Below are 16,644 nucleotides of genomic sequence, written 5' to 3'. Positions count from 1 at the left end.
ATGCAACACTTCACAGGGGTTTTCTTGCAAAAGAAATGCTTCTCTGCCATTTAGGGGCTGCCAATGGGAGTACATTAGTTAGTGGGCAGGTGGAAAGGCATCACCTTTTCAGAATCCTCTCTATTCTGGCAAATAACTTTCTTCCCCTCAGGACAAATGGGACTGTCTTTTATTACCAGTCCACTTCTTCCAACAGTCACTCAGAAGCTTTTCAGTATCACAGAGTATGGTACATGGTGGAAGTGACCTGGCTTATCTTGTAGTGCATGTGAATGGGTTTGAAAGGGTGAGCCATTAAGGAATGTCACCCTCTTCTTTTATAAGCATTTGTGCTAGGTTGCTCCAGGCGTTCTTGCTGGAGCGGCTGGGAGCTGCAGGGCATGCGCAATTCAGTAGAGTCAGGCCCCATATTCATGTGTGTGTGGGAGCTCCGATGTAGAGAGAACAGGAGGAGACTGACAAAACACCCGTACGAACAATCTGAACAAAACCTCTTGTGAAGAACTTATTATGCTTCTGTGTAAGAGAGGACAGAGAAATGTGATAGGGTAAAAGGCATATTCTGGTAGAACGTTTTCATGTTAAGTGCAGCGTGAAAGATAGGAGGAACAGCCAGTGAGTACTGCAAGGTTCTTCTATTCTGAAGACAGGTCTCTTGCTTACAGGTCTGTCGGATTGTGGCACAGGAATCTGCCAACTACAATGCTGACTTTTAGCTGAAGAAGGAAGGACAGCTCAACGTCCACCAGTCTTGGCATTTTTGTGGGCTTTTCTATTTTCTTTTTGCATGTAGTTAAACTGTATATGGTGTACATCGTGCCTTTTCACATACAAAGAGTGGCACATGGCATGGGCTTACTGTGATGGTGGCCACGGTGAATGAAAATTAGACCAGAAGAATAGCAGCGGTTCGGATATATCTAGCTGAAAGAGTACCTGTTGAAGAGCACAACTTCAGTCCTCTTGACACCTGTTCTGCTTTCAGTGCAGCCCTGGGGAAGGTTGGTGCAGCTTCGGAGGGAGGCGCTCGTTGCGTTCCCCAGGCCAGCCTGTGCCACTGCACCGGTATGAGGAGCGAGCCGGCTGTGGGAGGACGGGGCTCCTTCACCACCCTTGGGTGCCTTAAAAGCAGAAGGGGTGGGGTCGTGGGACGATGTTCCCAGTGCGGGCCCTCACGGCGCTGGGCCCGCCCCGTACCCCGCCCCGCCCCGGCCCAGCCGGGTATTCCGCCGCGGGACGCTCGACGGCCGCGTCCGGCTGCTCGGCAGCGCCAGCGGGGCCCGGTAGGAGGTGCTGTCGGTTCACAGATGAAGGTAAAACCGTTTCTTTATTACTAATTTCTGTCTCCAAAGCCTCGAGATGGGGTTAATCCTCTGTCCAGGCCGGGGCCCGCGGCGCCGTGAGGCGGCTCCCTCATCTCGGCGGGAAGGGCCCGGGCCCGGCGGCGCAACCCTGCCCCGGGGCTCCCCTCGGTCGGAGCGGGAGCAGCTGGGGCTGAGGGCGGGCCGACGGCTCCCTGGGGGCTAGCGGGCAGCGCTGAGGGGACAGGGCCAGATAGGTGGAGCGGCCCTCGCGGTTTCAGCTGGGGGGCGGGCGGCCGCGGGCATCCGTCCTAGGGCCTGGGGTGCCCGAGCCGCCCTTCAGCTCTACTGCCCCGCGGAACCGATCGTTTCCAATTAGCGTTGAGCCGCGAGTCATTACTGTTCCGGCAGTAAATAAACAGGTGATTCCAGATCGGGTTCCTGCGTGGATCGTTACAATAAATATCCCTGAAGGAAGCTCTTTATTTATGTTGTCATTGATTAATTCTCACTACCTCATTTGATTTCGATTTAGAGCGATTTGATTCTAATTTAATTAGCATGTAATTTGGATGTACATAATTACTGTAATTATGACATTCAGGTAAGGCAGCTTTAGGCTGAAAGGCAATTTCAAATTTTCTAGCAACCTACTTTGTACTAAGGAACGGACAAGGACTCCGCGCCCTGCCACCCAAGTAGCAATTACCGCATCTCGGGAACAGGCGCTGCCACAGGTCTGTGTTAAAACAGCGCCAAGAAGGCGAGGCACCGCCGCCGGGTCACCGCCGGGCGGGAAGCCCCGGCCCTCCAGAGTGGGCCGCGGCCGCGGGTCAGGCCCGCGGGGCCGCGCGGTGGACGGGGAGCAGTGACCCCTCTCCCCGCGGCGGGGCGCTGCCTCTCATCGCGCTGCGCCCGCCCGAGGACGGCCCCGGAGGAGCTGCCGAGCAGAGCCCAACGCGCTGCCTCCCCTCAGGTGGGTCCGTGCCGCCGCAGGCCCCCCCCGCCGTCCCCCACAGGACTTCATGCGGTGATGTCCTTGCTTTCCCCCCTCCCGTTCACGGGGGTCCGGCTCCGGCGCTCCCTTCTCTCCACCCGCCGAGGTCCCCCCCGCGTTCCCGCCGCCGGTTCTCCCTGTGGCCCGGCTCGGCCCAGGGCCCGGCCGCGCCCCCGAGCCCAGCGCCCGGAGCTCGGGGCGGCACGGGCCGCTAGGTGGCGCCCAGCAGCCGCCGTGCGGCCTGCGCTGGGGCACGGCCGGGAGCGATCGCGACTCGCGGGTTGCGGGGTGGGGGGGTCTTGTCGTTTCTAATGTGTTAAGAATGTTATTCCTTGAGGAGAATTTGTAGCGAAATTATTCTCACTTAAAATAAACACTTAGCGCACCAATTACCCGAAGGGGCGGGCTTCCCTTTGGATTCCCTTCATCTGCGTGTCGGAGGGGTGGGAGAGGGCCCCGGCGAGCAGATAATGGCTGCGAATAAATTACAGCTCCCGCAGATAAAGTTTCCATGTGAGCTGAAAGACGCAATTAAGAAACTGTCCGGGCACGAGATCGGGTGTTTATATATTATCTCATTAGAACAAAACCATTAATGTTACCTTTTAAGTGTAAAACGAGCCGTCGGGGCTGAGAGTCGCGGCGGGGGGCAGGGGACACGCTTCCTGCAAACAGGGACTTGCTGGTCGGACAGCGTTTGCTAAGTGACTTCCCCGGGCGTTTTCTCTTTTCCCGTCGGTTGGTGTTGCCGTCGCTGGCCGGGTTTTAGCTGCGTTTTGAGGGGCTAGAGTGGAAGGGGTGAAGCTGCTGCCCGCGAGGTGTGGGTGCGGGACGCTGTAGCTGGGGCGAGATGTGAGTGGAATCCGCCCTGGCTCGCCTTTGCTCAGCGAGCGGGGCAGAGGTGTGGGGAGCCTGGCTCTGCCCTCTGCTTCTCTCCTAGCCGGCGCCCGGGAGGGCATACCTCTCGTTCCCGGTGTTCCTCTGCTCTCGGGTTGGCGTCTCCCCGTTGCTGAACTATGGATTCAAAGAGTGAAATTAGATTTTCTCCCCGATTCTCACACCGCCTGTTCTTTAGTTTTTCTTTGTGTAGAAGTTCCCCAGACCATATAATTATCGCCAACATGTACGAAAGAATGGTGTCATTTATTTTTAAAAAGGTGACATGCTTTCTATTTTCCTGGTTAAACGAACCGGCTCTGCGGCCCAGAGCTGCTCCCTTCTTCGTTTCTGGGGAGTCTGTAAGTGATGGACGTTTTCTGACCCGAAGGGGCAAAGGCAATGCAAAGAGGTCCTTGATCATTGAGCTGAGAATTGTAACCCCGGCCTGGCAGAAACTGGACCTGGATGGTGTCCTTTGATGTGTTTTATTATAAATCGAAAACAAAGCTGACTTCTGCCCCGCACCCCGCGCAGTGCATTCCTCCGCAACCCCGGCAGCGCCCGACGGGGAGGGAAGGGGAGGGCGGGAGCGCAGCCATGCCCCGACGGTGGTTTACGTGCCCCAGCACGTCTCTTCACCCGCTCCCCTCCCCGCACCCTGCAGCCGGCGGGACCTTGCCGGGGTGCTTTAGGCCGGAAGAATTCCGGCGCGGCTCTATCTCGGGGAGGGTACTGCTGGCAGCGAGGTGCCTCTCCCGGGAGGCTACCCGCGGAACGGCCCGCGGGGTCCTGCTCCCCGTCCCGCCGCCCCGGGCAGAGGCGGCTCCGGCCCTGCCTGGCCGCTTTTGTGAGGCAGAGGTGGGACGCGGTTATTAGTATTCACGGCAGATGTATTTTTCTTTAACGCAACGTCTTTATTGCAGTTGGTGGCCGACAGCAGAATCCGTTTCCCGATGTTATTTGCATTCCCGGTTTTATGGAGGATTAAAATATTTATGTTCCTCCAATCTGTACCGCGCAGATGAAATTAACTTTTTGTTTCCTTCCCCTCTCTTTATATATATATTTTTTTAATAACACAATTATCTCATTTAACAATTTGCCTTTAAAAAAATACTGTGGCTGTTAGGTTGGTGGTCAGGAGACAAAGGGAGTGAAAATAATTTTCATTTCAATAATTGCCTTCTGGTCAATTTAACTGTGCCTTATTTTGAAAGAGCCTGTCTAAATGAGATTCCTGTCCCAAATGTGTTCCCAGGCCTTAGCCCAGCCTTTAATTATTCCCGAGGTTTTTTTCTTCAGAATAAGACGCTGCACTGAGTAATCACAAAGAAGTCAGAGAGCATCCTTGAACCTTTTCAATAGCAGAGCCACTGATATTCAAATAACATGCAAGGACCATTTGACTGCATGGGGACATAAGCATTTCCAATTCACTATTTGCATAGATCAACTGTCTTTGAAAAGGAAAGGAGCAGTTGTCTTCCATAACATTAAAAAGCCTAGTTATCAAATCAAGTGCTTAGTTTGGGGCTTTTAAAACGTTTACATTTTATCTCAGGTTGCCCTTTACCGTTTGACATGCAAATTTGGTGCAGTTAATTTGGACAATTAAAAGGATCTTCAAGGGAGCTTTGTCACCGAGAATATTCGGAGTTTTCCCCGTGGACCAGCTGAGATAAAGTTGGCCAGAACAAATGATGTCTAGGAGATTAATTAGATATTTGATAAGACATGAATCCCTAATAAGGGAATACAAGGCACAGGGGGCTGCTGTGTGCTCTAAGTCAAAATTAATAACATTTAACAAGATTTTCATTTAGGCATGAAATGTCTTTTCCGGAGTATTGACTCTGGCGATTTATTCCCCCGAGACCACCTCCCAGCCCCGACAGCCTTGTGGCGTTGAAGGCTTTTTCTAAATTAAATAAATAGCTCCCCGGCACAGTTCGGGTTTTGGGGCCGGTTTCTGCTAAAGGCGCTGAGGGCTCGGCCTGGGTCCGGCTGGCAGAGAGCGGTGTACTTCAAATTCGTTTAAAAACCCACAAACCAACCAAACCCCAACATAAAACGAAAACTGGGGCGGTTTGAAAAGAGACACGGAGCAGGCTGGCTCGGCGGCCAGCTCCGTCCACTCCCGGCTCTCTGCACCCGCCGGTTGTTAATCCCGGTCACTAGAAGGGGGACAGGGAGGGAGTTCTGCAAAGGAGTCCCCCCTAAAAACCAGACCCCGGCGAGGGCTATGCAGGAGGAGGGGACACAAAGAACAACAAAACCCATGAGTCTATGGTTCAGAGTCCTTTAATAATACCAAAATGAAAATATGTCAAGATTTTTTTTTGCCATACAGATAAACGCATTTAAATTTCTTTAAGAGACCTTAACTTACGTGTGTTTGAGTGAAATGTTAACTCAACATTTTAAATATCTTTTACATATATACTGACTTCCACAAAGTGCATCAGAAATTTAAAATAATAATTAAAAAAAAAAAAAGGAACCAAAACCCCCAAAACCTCCCTGAATTTCAGGAATTCACCAATAATCAAGAAAAAAAAAAAAAGAAACCCCTCCCCAACCCCTTTCAGATCAACATTTACAAGAAAAATAAGCGAACACGATCTTTTTTTTTTCTTCTTTTTTTTAACCCTATTTATACAGATGTTTATGCGATACAGAGGAGCCGTCTCGGATTTGCAGTTTGATTTCTCACCTTAAGCCTCTCTCAGGATGCTTTCCTTCCAACAGAAGGAGAAAAGGAGAACGGAAGAAAGTGTCACTTGGAACCTATTGGCCAGGCGGGACGGGGGAGAAGGGCCGCCCCTCTCCGGCCCCGCCGTCCGCTCCGCTGCGGCCCTGGGCACCGTCCGCGGCGAGGGGCGGCTCGCGTCCCTCCGGCCGGCGCGGGGCAGAGTCCGGGCGGCTCCTCAGGGGCTCCCGAACAGGGACCGGGGCCAGGGCCAGGTGGCGCTGCCCCTAGGAGTCGCCGGGCCCCGCGGTAGGTTCCTTGCCCGGTCCGCGGGCGGCGGCGCCCACCCCGTCGTGCAGGATGAGGTCGGGGGACTCGGAGCGTGGCGTCTCCAGGTTGCTGGCGTCCGTGTCGCTGTCGCTGCCCTTTTTGCCACCGCCGCCCCCGTTGTGCGTTTTGATGTGCTTGCTGAGGTGGTCGCTGCGCATGAAGCGCTTGTTGCAGACGGGGCAGGCAAAGCGCTTCTCGCCCGTGTGAGTCCGCAGGTGCCGCTGCAGCTCGTCGGAGCGGGTGAAGCGCTTCCCGCAGAAGAGCCAGTTGCAGACGAAGGGCCGCTCGCCCGTGTGCCAGCGCAGGTGCGCCTTCAGGTGCGAGGTCTTGCCGTAGACCTTCCCGCAGCCGGGGATGTGGCAGCTGTGCAGCCCCTTCCGCCGCAGGCTGGCCCCGGCTGGCCCCAGCCGCTCGGCCTCCTGGCAGTTGGGGCAGTCGCAGGTTGCGCGGCCCGAGTAGCGGCGGGCGGAGCGGGCAGAGCCGCCCCCGGCGGCGGCAGCGGCGGCGCCCGAGATCATGGCGCTGGCCGCCGCCACTGCCGCGCTGGAGTCCGTGTAGGAGGGCAGTACGGGCTTGAAGCCCTCCTGTGTGAGCAGATGCTGGCTGGTGGAGAGTAGGTGCGAGGCGGCCGTGGAGCCCAGGCCGGTGGAGCTGAAGGCGGAGTGGGTGAGGGAGCTGAAGTCGGGGTTGTAGGTGCCCAGCTGGGAGTGCAGCGAGGCCTGGGGGGCGCCCGAGTGCAGCGAGCTCTGCAGCCCCCCCGCCGGGTTCTGCACCTCCAGCCAGGAGCCCGGGTTGGTGTGCACGTCCCACCAGGAGGAGGCCGCCCCGTTGGCCACCTCGCCCGCCGACAGCGTGGAATGGAAGCCCGACTTGTACCAGGACTCGTAGGGGTGCGCCATGCCCACCCGCGGGTAGAGGCTCTCGGCTGCCGAGCTGTGCACTTTGGAGATGAAGGCCGACTGCCCGCCGGGCTCCTGCGGAGACACGCCCGCCGCCGCCGCCGAGTTGGAGAAGAGGCCGCCGTAATCGCTGCTGAAGGCCGACGAGGTGGGCGAGGTGGAGGCTAGGCAGAACGCGCTGTTGGCGGTGCCCGAGCCACTGGCCAGTCCGCTGGAGCCTCTGCTCGTGGCCACCGTGAAGCCCGAGAGGCTGGAGCCCAGGTTGCAGCTGGATGTGGAGCGTTTCCAGGGGTGGAAGCCCCCTTTGGCGAAGGCGCTGGACTCGGGGAGGGTAGTCAGGGGGCTCGTGTTGCCGATCTTGTTGCAGGTGGCGGCCAGCATGGCCAGGGGAGTCGTTCCAAATCTCGGCTCCTCCTGCGGGAGAGACAAAGCCGGCCCGTCAGCCTCACCCCTGCCGCCACGCCGGGCTCCCACACGGACGCGGGCAGAACCCCACCACGACGAGGGACACCGCGGAAAAGTTTTGGAGGCAGGTTCCGGCCCTGCCCCGCTCGCCGCAACTCGTTTTCCGTCGGGGACCCGTTTCGGGGCCCGAGGGGTTTACATCGGAAGCGAATCCCGACGGGGACGGGCCACACGCGTGTCAAGAAAGGACGGCTGGGGACAGGCGCCCCGCGCAGCACCGGGCTGCTGCAGCCCGCCACCGATAAACCGAAAACCCCCTGGGAGCAGGATGCGGCGTCTCCTTGGGGGCCTGTACAGGAGCGGCGGAAAGCCGAGACGGCAGGAAAGCGGGCAAGGCGCGGAGCCCTGCGACCGACGCCGATCGCGAAACCTAGCTAGTGGGGAAAATTTTTGGACGTTTAGCGTGCGGCTTCGGGTCAAAAAAAAAAAAAAAAAAAAGGAAAAAAAGAAGAAGAAAATAACAAACGAAAGGAGGGCCGTTTTCTCTCCGGCCAAGCGAGTTTTCAGACCCAACGACTCGATGGGAGACCCGCAGCGAAATCCCCCGAGGCGGGCGGGATCACCGCTCGCTCGCGGGCCAGCACGCTTTGCCCGAGGGGCAGCCGCCGCGCGGCGGCGGCGGCGGCAGCAACAGTTTTGTTTGGTTGTTGGTTTTTGGTAGGCTGGCTGTTCCGGAGGGCAGCGCGCGGAGCCGACTTACCCCGAGGATAGACGTAGCCATAGCACGTCGCTGGGCCGGGCAGAGGGGCGCGGGGCGGAGGGGGACGGCGCTCGGTGTGCGCCCCGCGCTGCCCGGCGGCGCTGAGGACACTCCAGCTCGGCGGGGCTAAACTCTGCCTAAGTGCGGGCAGCGCCCGCTTTGAAGTACCGCTGGCGGCGGCGCTCGCCCAATGAGGGCGCGGGCGGAGCGGCCCGGAGCGGCCCGACAGCCAATCAGGCTGCGGCGGAGGTGCCGGCGCCGGGGCTCGGGGCGCGTGCCAGTCAGCGCGCGGGGAGGTAAACCCCCTCCACCCCCCCATTCCCCCCCCCCCCCCCAACCACTCTCCGCTCCGGACTGCGGCGATCGCGGCCGCAATTAACTACAAACGGCGGGTTGTGACTCCCGACGGCCCGAGCCGCCGGAGTGAGGCCGCGAGGACCGGCACCGCACCCCGCACCGGGGCGAGGGGAGCCGCAGAGGGCAGCAGTCGTGAGCAGGGGGTCGGGCGCAGGGCCGGGGTCGCGCCTGGCGCCGCCGCCTGTAACGTGTGCGGCGGGAGGTGCGAGATCCCCCGCTGCGCCGCAGCCACCTGCCGTGCCCCCATCTGCCGAGCCCTACCTGCAGCGCTGCTGCTCAACAGGCCCTTTGCAGGCCGTCACTGGGCGGCTGACCGCGCTGGGTACAAGCAGCCTGGCAGCGCCTAATGGCATTCTATGAAAGCGGGTTAATTTTTTGGTTTTGCTTTGCTAAATACTAGACGTGATTCCGGGCACAACGTATTCCCGAGTTTCTTCGCTAGAGGAACCGAGGAGGGGGTTTTAGTCATATAATGCACCAGAAAAAAATCCAAAGGCATCCCCTTGCCCTCGTACCTGGGCGGTAGGGGGAACAAGGGGCATATGACATTCTGTCGTTTAAGAGACGATTTTATTTTACAGCGTAGTCCCCAGCAAAATACTTTGGAAGTGGAATTGGCAGCCTGCAGCAGGTTTTCAAGCCCCACATACCTCCGTGGAACAGGGCTGCTCACGGCAGAAGGCAGGCTCCCTCCGGGCAGTGCCGCGGAACAAGCCTCCCTAGCACTGGCCTCTGCTCTGTGCACACTCCCCACTCCCAGTGAGCGACACACGCTTTACCTGCGCTCTGCATGTGCGACATGTCAGTCCAAACCTCGGCTCCATCTCTTGCGAGCTAGTCCCTTTGATTCGCAATTAGTGGAGGCTTCTTAAGTAATTGGCTAGAACTTGCCCGTACTATGTCGGCGGAAGATCAATAGGCGTGCAACTTTTTTCATCGTTGCGATCGTCCCTGCGAGGCTGGGAATAGGAGTTCTTCCCTGCGCTGCTGCCGTCCCCCGTGCAGTTGGGTGCAGCTCTGAACCAAGCAATACGAATACGTTCAAGCAACGCTCTGCGTTAGAGTCAGTATTTCCTTCTCCTCGCCTCAGCCATCCAGTGTAAAACCTCCTAGCAGATGCAAAATAGGCATCGCTGAGGAGCAAGATAGAGAAGCCGTGAATTTGAGGGGATTTCTCTTTTCTTGTTTTGATGTTGTTTTGTTGGGGTTTTGGTTGGTTTGTTTGTTTTTTGTTGTGTTTTTTTTTTTTTCCTGTGCTTAAACAAGGCAGGCATTGCGTTTTGTTGTACATTGTGTTATGCGACCTGCAGGACGCCTTCCACGCTAGGAAAGGATGTCTCTGGAGATTAGCTTTTATTTAAACGTCTAAAGCTATTTTCAAAGGGCGCTCGCCTTTTTGTCGCCGCGTATTAAGCAGAGTCGGGGCAGTAGGAGGAAACGCTGTTCTGAGCTTAATTCTTTCCACATTGACTCGCAGCCAGCCAGGGGTCCGGGCAGTGCATGGCGAGCCCTTCCTCCAGGAGGGAGCTCTGCCTGGCGCGGATGGCGAGCGGCGGCTTTAGCCGGGGGGGCTGGAGCACTCGACGGGAGGAGGCGATTTAAGGCGGTGGCGGGGGGAGCGACATAAACCCCGCGAGAGAGGCGAGGAGTCCGACAGGGGCACCCGGGAGCAATCGCCCAACAGGTGACTCCTCTCTTCCTTCCCTCCTTCCTTCCCTCCTTCCTCTCTCTGGTGAGAACCCCGCTCCTTCCCAGGAGCCTGCGGAGGTGGTCGTCAAGTGGTAGCGAGGCGCTTCTGGCCAGCCCCGGGGCGGCGAGGGGGAGAGAGTCTTTCCCCTCTCCTCGGGGAAAGTCATCAATAAAATAAGGCTGGGAGGCAGAGACCGAGAGCGTGACGTTCGGAAATGCTGCCTCCACATCAGCGAGTAAAGGCATCCGCTGCCGGCCCGCCGTCCTTCCCCGGTGTAGCCGGGTCTCTGTTGTGCCTGCGGCGGGCGGCTCTGCCTCACCGCCGGCCATCCCTGCGCCCCTTCCCAACTGGGAAAGGGGCTGAAATCCGCGAGAGCGAGGCAGGCGGCGGGGAAAGGCTGTGCGGATGGCGGCGAGGAGGGGAAGGCTTGCTAAAATCTTTAGGGGGTCAAGTATTTTCTGACATTTCTTTTTTTTCCATACTCCAAAAAATCGAGTTTTTAAACAAAGATCAATGTGTTATGCTAAAGTGTTGAGCTGACTGTTAAAACATTTGGGGGGATAATGACAATGTAACAAAGGCCTGGTTTGGAGTGAATCATCACCCTTTTAAAAGTTAAAGCAATTTTCAGGAGAATAGCTTTCAGCAAACGCTTTACATTATTCAAAACGGCCAAATAATGCTCTATTATAGCGCCTGAATGCTGCCAGTCAGCCCGTAAGTGCAATTTGTGCAAAGGCTCGGTGCCTTATCTCCACTTCTTTATAAAGAGGTGAATATAAAACAATTTCTTCCAAACCCAGACAGAGAGCACGAAAATTGCTTCCCTTTCTGCAATCAGGGCAATTTAACTGGAGTGCAATTAGCACTATTAAATGTCGATTCTGCATAAACAAATCTGACTAAGAAGCGAAAGTGGGGTGAGAACCTCATATAAACTGAAACTGATTTTTGAAAATTATGTATCCGGGTCCTTTACAATTGATCCGTGACGTTTTCATCTCGGAATATATTTACATCAGAAATACACTACGGTTAAATCAACATAAATCTATTTAAAAAATAGTATAAACCCTCCGTGTGAATGCTAATGAAGAATAGCCTAATTAAATGCAACAGTTCACTTCCTTTGAACAATATTGTTTCCCATCTTCCCTTCACGCGTGTCTTTTGATCTGCGCGACTACTAAAGTTGCTGTCTTTAGGAGGTAAAGCTGGGAAACAATTCCTTCATTAAAGCTGATTGGGAGGCTCTGGGTTCATCCTCAAGAGCGTCAGATGGAATGGCTCTGCTGTTCAAACGCAGCTCGGGGACAGAGCTGCCAAGTATTTCCCCACTAAATCGATTTACCAGCAGTTAAACGTGAGGTTGCTGTACAATTCCCCCTGAACCCTAGGAGGGGCACGGAGTTTTACACATGGATGTTACGGGTGGGAGAGGGGCAAACCCTTCCAAGTTGAAGAGAAGCAGCCTCTGCTGCTGCCAAGCAGAAGGGAGGTGGGCAGGAAACAGGCGAAGTGCTCATCGCCGAGGGGAGGAATCGCGTCCTACCAGCTTTTATTTTTTAATGTTTTTTATTTTTTTTTAAGCAACACGACTTCCGTGCTGAAGAGTCCCCTCTCCTCCCCCCTCTCAATTACACTTTGCATTTACGTGATCTAGAATCCCCCACTGATTATCAGAGAAACGCAGAGGGGGACCTAGTGATAAATTAATAACTTCAGTTAAGGAAAAGCATCCCCACTATGCCGCCCAAGACTAGCTATTAAAAGGGGGAAGGATAGCGTTAAAATACAGCCCCTGGTGCCTGTTGAGCCCGCTGAATTCTTGCCACTACAGAGTTCTTCATTTGTGGATAAAGATGAAGGGCAGCTTTTGATTAGAAGGAAATCTTTTATAGTTAATAAAAAGGGAATGAGCACTGGGATCAAATAGATCATGGGAATTAAATGAAAATTACGGCACTCTCCAGCAATCCCTGCTTGAGCTTTCAGATTGTGTTTGTGGCAGAGTGCAGGAGTCCCCTCTCCTCCTGCCCCCCGCACGGAGAGCCCCGAGGTGGAACATCAGATCGGGCTTGCAGCTCTTCCTCGGTCTTTAAGGTGACACTGCTCAGGAGCGACAGGGCCACCCATCCTACCGGCGCTTAAAAAAAACCCAGGGTAGTTCTAGAGACCCTCTCGTCTACGGAACTCAGCCAAAACAGTGTTTGTGGAACTAATTGTCTTCCGCTAAATTTATTTGGACCATGTATTTTAAACCTCCCTTGTTCTGTTTATTTCAGCCAAAGAGACGTTAACAATCCCGCGGAAGACGAGTGTCAAAGGAAGGAAGGTGACTGCAGCCTGTGTGATGATTTTAATTACTACAATTATTGGAAGATTATTCAACAGCATCATGGATTTGTTTTCTGCCTTGGTAGGAAAGTCTGAGGAATATTTTGTGAGGAACGTACGAGGATTTTATCTCTTGGTTCACGCGCTTCCCAGCGCTGTTAGGATGTATAGGTTGGGCATGACAAGCTCGGGTTTGCTACAGCAGGTGCCAGGCAGTGCCAGCGCTCATAAAGCTTTCGTAAAACGAAGGTGTTTCTAAATAGGACTTTAATTACGGAACGGCTGGACCCACATTTATAGAGCGTAAAACCACCTTCTCACACAAGTCTATTAAAGAAGCTCCGGTGACTTGGTGATGAGCTCTGGGCTTAGGCACGGGGGCAGCGGCCGCCACCGGCGGCAGTGCCACGGTCCCGGCTGCTGTGCCACTGTCCCGGCAGGTTTCATTGGCACTGGCACCGTCCCAGCCGGTCCCGGCGGCAGTGTCACCACCGCAGGTCCCGGTCGGCCCCGGCGGCAGTGCCCTTGTCCCGGGGGGTCCCGCCGGCTGCCGACCCTCTCCCCCCGGGGCCGGCCAGGGCCGAGGGGAGCGGCAGCACCCTTCAGGGAGGCGGGAGAGCGTCCTTACGGCACAAGAGTCCCGTCCCCGCGTTCCTCCCGGTATCCCGCCTCTGATACCGGCCGAGCTCCTTATACCACATTTTTAGCCAGGCGTGACTCAGAATGTTGGCTGTGATTAAGCAAGCTGTCTATCTGCAGATAGAGACATGTGGGAGCGTAATAGGCAGGATGATTGACATTACAAAGTTGTCTTCCGTCCACGATGACCAATAAATCCTCCTGTAGGTTTCGCCCCTTAATGAATTGCTGGTTTGGAAGAGGAAAATAGGCTGGATATCCCCCACCCCCCTTCGTATGTTCCCCTCTCTTCCCTCCCCCTGTCCTGGGATTAGGGCGAGGAAAGACGGGGAACCGTTCATTGTGCTCCTTCTGTGTTCTGTAATTACTGGAGCTCAGGCTTAAGGTGAATTTCAGCTCAGATCATGAACCATTTCACGTTCAAATGCAAGCTTGCAATACTTTCCTAGTGGCAATTAGGAGCCTATTACAAGCCATTAGATTGATCAATGTACCTTAAACAATGTGAATGATTTATATGGCAAAGAAAAAAAACCTTCTTACATCCATTGTACTGTTCCAGCCACCAACCTGGCCCTGTGTCTCCATTCATCACAGATTTAAACAACAAAAGCAATTTATTTAGAAAACTTCCATGCAAAGAAACAGGCTCAGTTCTTTCGTCTGGTAGGGTACCCGAGCTTTATCTGTCTTGTTGTAAAGAGATGCAGGCTGGAAGAAATCAAGCATATGGGGAGAGGCGGGGAGGGGTGAATTTGCTGGTTTCCAAACGGACTAATTCACCTTGTACCTGAAAGAAGGAAACAAAGAGATTCCTCACTGCTTCCTAAACAACCCACTAGTCCACTGTGCGTATGTAATGCAAGGAGGAAAGCAGTAGCATACACGTGTGTTTAACAAAGTGTTTGAGTAGCTTTCGGTGTAGCCTTTTCATGACATTGCGGACACAGAACTGCCAGCCCTGGAAGTTCCAAGGCAGGTATGAAGTGGAGAGTGGGCTGGGATGTGCCAGGTGAAGGAGGACGGGGGTATAAGCAGCTTTCTTCACCATGGATAAATATTCTAACCATTCTACAACAAAGAAATGTCACAGTGTTGGCTGCTATGAAAGCCAGAGCAGCTGCCCTCTAGGCCTTGGTCTGTTTGCGTCTGCTCCCCTCCAGAACTCAGGAAACCTCTCATGCCTGGGAAATTCCTCCCAGCTGTGGCAGCCCCAGAGTGAGGGGCTGGGAGAGGCTGGTGACTTTGTGCTTGCCAACGGTTTGTTAGGGGTACAGAGATGCAGGTTGGAAAGGGTAGGATCATGCCTTGCATGTGGTCAGTTGGTAGCCCCGTCTCTTGTATTTTCCATGGTTTTTTTGCTAACCTTACTCACTTTGCTACTTAGCACTGCAAAATTAATCTTCTCTATAGCTACGAAGTAACTGAATGAATCTTTGGCTTGGTGTTAAACAGTTCTGACATGTTTCCAATTCAAACTGAGAAACAACCGCCCCACCCCATGTGAACTAACTAAACTATTCTTTAAAATGGGACTTTGATGGGAGCAGTGTAGCTGGTGACAGTGTTAGTTAGAAAAAAAACAAAAACATTTGTAAGTTTTTGTTCAGGTGGAAATTTATTGTGAGATATCCCACGAGGCAGAATGTTATTAACATCCCTATTATTATTTGTGTTTCAGTAACAGTCTGGTCTACTGTTTTCTACATTCTGGTCTCTGGCAGTCACTGCAATGCTTGTCAAAAGTCACCATTTTATCACATCGTTTTCTGCAAAGAGGTAAGCACACAGCACATCAATATTGGTACAAAGAAAAGAAGCAAGGGGTGAGTGTCAAGTCCTGTCAAGAGATATGACTGTTTCGTTACAAAGCACAGATATGGCCACTTCTGATTTTCTAGGTTGTCCATATGCGATTGAGACTATTCACTTACTTCTATGGTAATCAGCTGTTTGCTTTCTTGATAAAAAGGGATTAGTAAAATGCAATGTCTACCATATCAAGGGAACGATAGATGTGACAGGAATAAGAGGTGTCCTTCCTCTTTCCTTTAGGAGATACCACAATGAGAGGAGGTGTGTTTCTATGGAATCTGTCACATACTAAACCCAGTTCTTCCCTTTCTTATAGACCCTATGCCATCAAGAACTTCACCCGTAAAATCAGCAGTGTCCTGCTTACTTTAAACTTGTTCTTTCTCATAGAGGATATGGGAAAAAAGAATAAAAGGTACGGAGGCCTCTTTCAAATGTGTAGAGGTTATCCCTTTAATCACATTGTGCTTTAAAGCCTTTTTCCTTTTCCAGAGCTTTGTGTTTGCCACTTTGCCCAGGAGAATTGCTGGGCCAGCCCTCTCAGGACAGGTTCTGGCCTTCCTCTACTATAAGTATCTCCACAAAACCTGTCTACCTGAAGTGCCTTCTGCAAGCCTTAACCTATAAACACGTACACCCTCTTTGTACAAAAGCAGCCGGAGCTTTCTAATATGCTGCTTCAGGCATTTACATTCCATCTGGGTTGCATCGCCCTTTAATTATCCATCTTCTTATTGTGATCAAGTGAACTTTTACTAATCTCCACATTTATTGTTAAGGTAAATAGATGCTGCTTTTAATCAATATGGATGGCCACACCAATGCAGTTCGAAGTAACTTAAGACAATTGTAAGGAGTTCAATGTGTGTATAATTACAGAGAACGTCAGCTATTCACTCCAGTCTAATTCAGTGTCTCTTTAGAGACAGACCTCTTCCTTTTTGTCATTCCCACTCTCACCTCCTTTGCTCCCCCCTGCAAAGCAGGCAAGAGGAACACAGCGGAGATCAAGCAAGCAGCAGCCCTGCTGAACTTCAGGCTGCTTAGCAGATTGAAACTGCTAGGTGAATATAAGCATACGGGTACAATATAACACCTTCTTCCAACAAAAAAGATTGATTGCATCTTGGCCTGAGTATTAAATGTGCTATTATCAGAAGCAGCTGAAATAATGCATACAGTCACTTTAAAAGAAAGCAGGTTTCCTTTGCGAACATGCCTATTATTTCAATAGTACTTGAGAACTATTTCAATAGTGGCCAGGTTGTTGCTTACTAAAGTACATTTGAATTTAATACATATATATCAAGGTTTTTTCTTAATTTTAGTTTGAATTATTCCTGAAGTTCTCATTAAATTTACCATTTGTAAAGGACAGATAAAATGAAAATGGCTTTTAGAAAAATAGAGCTGGAAATTATTTTGGCCTTTCCGACCTGGAAAAGGTGATAATTTGCAGCAGCTCTAGATACTGGACATATCTGACATTTAGGTATTCCCTCACAGTTTCAGACCTTTGTACAGATGAACTCCATCTGGGACAACC

General features: G+C 53.1%; 2 protein-coding genes across 3 annotated transcripts in view; one reads left to right on the top strand and one right to left on the bottom strand.

Moving 5' to 3' along the window:
- Positions 1–1,289: 1,289 nt before the first annotated feature.
- OLA1 (Obg like ATPase 1) overlaps positions 1,290–16,644 on the top strand; it is a 136,676-nt gene continuing 121,321 nt past the window's right edge. Inside the window, exon 1 of the mRNA XM_061453953.1 lies at positions 1,290–1,313. Coding sequence (XP_061309937.1) covers positions 1,308–1,313 — 6 coding nt within the window. The 5' untranslated portion in view covers positions 1,290–1,307. The remainder of the gene's footprint in view (positions 1,314–16,644) is intronic.
- On the bottom strand, positions 6,023–8,409 carry SP9 (Sp9 transcription factor). 2 transcript variants are annotated; one of them, XM_061453833.1, is made up of 2 exons: positions 8,261–8,409; positions 6,023–7,509 (listed from the first exon to the last, which is right to left on the bottom strand). In XM_061453833.1, the coding sequence occupies exons 1-2, from the start codon at positions 8,279–8,281 to the stop codon at positions 6,154–6,156; spliced, it is 1,377 nt and encodes a 458-aa protein (XP_061309817.1). In that variant the 5' UTR covers positions 8,282–8,409; the 3' UTR covers positions 6,023–6,153. The 2 variants fall into 2 exon arrangements, with proteins under 2 accessions (XP_061309817.1, XP_061309825.1); XM_061453841.1 differs by lacking the exon at positions 8,261–8,409 and adding an exon at positions 7,700–8,001.

The sequence above is a fragment of the Pezoporus flaviventris genome, unplaced genomic scaffold (assembly GCF_033815535.1).
Source record: "Pezoporus flaviventris isolate CSIRO_AGI_PZ_B2104156 unplaced genomic scaffold, CSIRO_AGI_Pfla_v1 ptg000001l, whole genome shotgun sequence".
NCBI lineage: Eukaryota > Metazoa > Chordata > Aves > Psittaciformes > Psittacidae > Pezoporus > Pezoporus flaviventris.
This window is presented reverse-complemented; position numbering and strand designations above follow the sequence as displayed.

Coding starts and splice junctions, on each gene's coding strand:
- SP9 (XM_061453833.1), bottom strand. CDS start 8,281: ATGGCTACGTCTATCCTCGGG. Junction 7,510..8,260: donor TGGCTACGTCTATCCTCGGG/GTAAGTCGGCTC, acceptor TCTCTCCCGCAG/GAGGAGCCGAGATTTGGAAC.